Source organism: Oncorhynchus mykiss, chromosome 5 (genome assembly GCF_013265735.2).
Source record: "Oncorhynchus mykiss isolate Arlee chromosome 5, USDA_OmykA_1.1, whole genome shotgun sequence".
Lineage (NCBI taxonomy): Eukaryota > Metazoa > Chordata > Actinopteri > Salmoniformes > Salmonidae > Oncorhynchus > Oncorhynchus mykiss.
In genome coordinates this window covers 33,639,977-33,642,390 of record NC_048569.1, presented here as the reverse complement: position 1 = coordinate 33,642,390, position 2,414 = coordinate 33,639,977, and the positions used below count along the sequence as shown (strand labels likewise).

Below are 2,414 nucleotides of genomic sequence, written 5' to 3'. Positions count from 1 at the left end.
GTCATACACGCTGTCTGCCATCTACCCAGTACAGTTGAAACTGGGAATTATCAGTGAAGAGCACACTTCTCCAGCGTGCTATTGGCCATCGAAGATGAGCATTTGCCCACTGAAATTGGTTATGACGCCAAACTGCAGTCAGGTCTAGACCATGGTGAGGACAACAAGCAAGCAGAGTAGCTTTCCTGAGATGGTTTCTGACAATTTGTACAGCAATTCTTTGGTTGTGCAAACCCACAGGTTCATCAGCTGTCCGGGTGGCTGGTCTCAGAGGATCCCACAGGTGAAGAAGCCAGATGTGAAGGTCCTGGGCTGGCATGGTTACACGTGGTCTGCGGAAGTGAGGCTGGTTAGACGTATGTCCAAATTCTCTAAAACGACGTTGGAGGCGTAGAGAAATGAACATTACATTCTCTGGCAACAACTCTGGTGGGCATTCCTGCTGTCAGCATGCCAATTGCACGCTCCCTTAAAACTTAAGACATCTATGGCATTGTGTTATGTGACAAAACTGCACATTTTATTATTGTACCCAGCACAAGTTGCACCTGTGTAATGATCATGCTGTTTAATCTGCTCCTTGATATGCCACACCTGTCAGGTAGATGTATTTTCTTGGCAAAGGAGAAATGCTCAATAAACGCGATGTAAACTAATTTGTGCACAAAATTGGAGAGAAATATGCGTTTTATGCGTATGAAAAATGTCTGGGATCTTTTATTTCAGCTCATGAAAAATGGGACCAGCTCTTTTACATGTTGTGTTTATATTCTGGTTCAGTATACATGCCTTTGATGGTGTCTGATGGAGTTGACATGAATCCAGTTAGTTGCATTGTATAAAATAGGTTGTTCCGTTACATGGTGTGATAGCTCATACTTTGGTCTATCAAAACATATATTTCAAATTTTGCCCATCTTTCAATAATTCCTGAGCTTTAAGCAGCAACATTTTCTCTCAGCCACATGGCAAAATTAGTAAAATAGCACGAGATTAGCTATAAAACTGCACTTTAGGTTTTTAAGTATTTAATATACTGTGTCCCCAAGTGCATAAGCAATGTAGCGTAATTTAGCCAGGTTTGTCTCCCTGGGACAGTTGGCTATATGTAAAATGAATGCTCGAGTAGGTTTTGCGTAAATTCGATTTTAGATAGTATAGCCTATCTCGTTAAAAAAAATCGAATCAAATGGACAATATTTAGCAGAATATTCAGATACGAACTCTATTGAAAGAGAGAGTATGATTTTCCTGAATGAGATGTCACCCTAATCAGGCGGATGTCATCAGGACAGATAGCAGCGGCACACGAGAGTGAATTGTAGTATTTGACGCGACTCAAGTTTTTTGTGAAACATGCCGTGAAACATTTCTTGAAAACTTCCAAACAAGAAGTCTGTCTTTCCATATATTGTGCACAACGTAGACTAAACATGACTTTTATTTTACCTGACTGTAATTACTCATTTCTGAAGCTTCAAAATACAGTGCATAAACGAGACTATCACTCGTAAACGCTACGCTGCGTGAGTCTGAACGTTGTAACTAACATTATAAACTCAAATCTTGAGATAACAAAAAATTCGAAGAGCAAAAACTTACCCAATGACAAGAAAGGTTTGGTTTCCATGTCTGGTGGGTTAGCTCATGCCAGCTGACACGACCGTGTGAGTTTTCAGGCGGGAAACAAGGGCGTTATTCTACAAGGCTGGAAAGATGGATCCAGGGCAGTAAAAGTGACAGTCTTTCAAAAACGACGTTCGTTAGTGTCAAAATTCACCTAATGTTTCTACTTCTGTTTGCTCACTCAGCTGCGCTCACTCCTTGCGCTCCTCTCTTTTTAGTTAGAACTCCAACTACTGGATCCGCACTGCAAAAGGGACCCTCGCAAGGGGGACTCCCACCAACGCAAGAAAACCGCAACGACACACGAGAAAGGGGGAGTTTATTATTAACCCTTGTAGGACTTTTACTTTCGACGCCAACGTCTGAACATTTGTTAAAGTGTCCTCATATAGCTGTCACTAGCGTCGGTCCATTACAAACTGAATATTGAGACGGTATGAAACCAATTTATCCAAAACTCGAATTTACACACGACTTGGCATCTCAAAATAAGGTTGAATTGAGGCAAAGGGAAGGTAATTAAAGTGCATGTTTTTCTCGTGAAGGAAGGCATTCTCACGTTTCCGTTGTTTAGCATACACCTATTGTATTTAACCCAGTCAAATCAAAGCTGTGGCATGGGCATAAAACAGGCCTATTGAAAATAATTACATTTCTCATGTTCAAAGTATAGGCTAATGATTATACTAATGTATCAAAGGGAGAGACAATAACTGAATATGAAGTAATAAAATAATGTCAGGGCTTGAAAAGTGGTAGGATGGGGTTACAGTAAGTCAGTGGTTCCC

At 40.8% G+C, this 2,414-nt stretch overlaps 1 protein-coding gene across 5 annotated transcripts in view; it reads right to left on the bottom strand.

The window, feature by feature from the left end:
* Window positions 1-1,903, bottom strand: part of LOC100136128 (retinoic acid receptor RXR-alpha-A) — a 159,227-nt gene extending 157,324 nt beyond the window's left edge. For all 5 annotated transcript variants that reach the window (XM_036977326.1, XM_036977328.1, XM_036977327.1 and 2 more), the window contains exon 1: window positions 1,603-1,903. In XM_036977326.1, coding sequence (XP_036833221.1) covers window positions 1,603-1,630 — 28 coding nt within the window. In that variant the 5' untranslated portion in view covers window positions 1,631-1,903. The remainder of the gene's footprint in view (window positions 1-1,602) is intronic.
* Window positions 1,904-2,414: the final 511 nt, after the last annotated feature.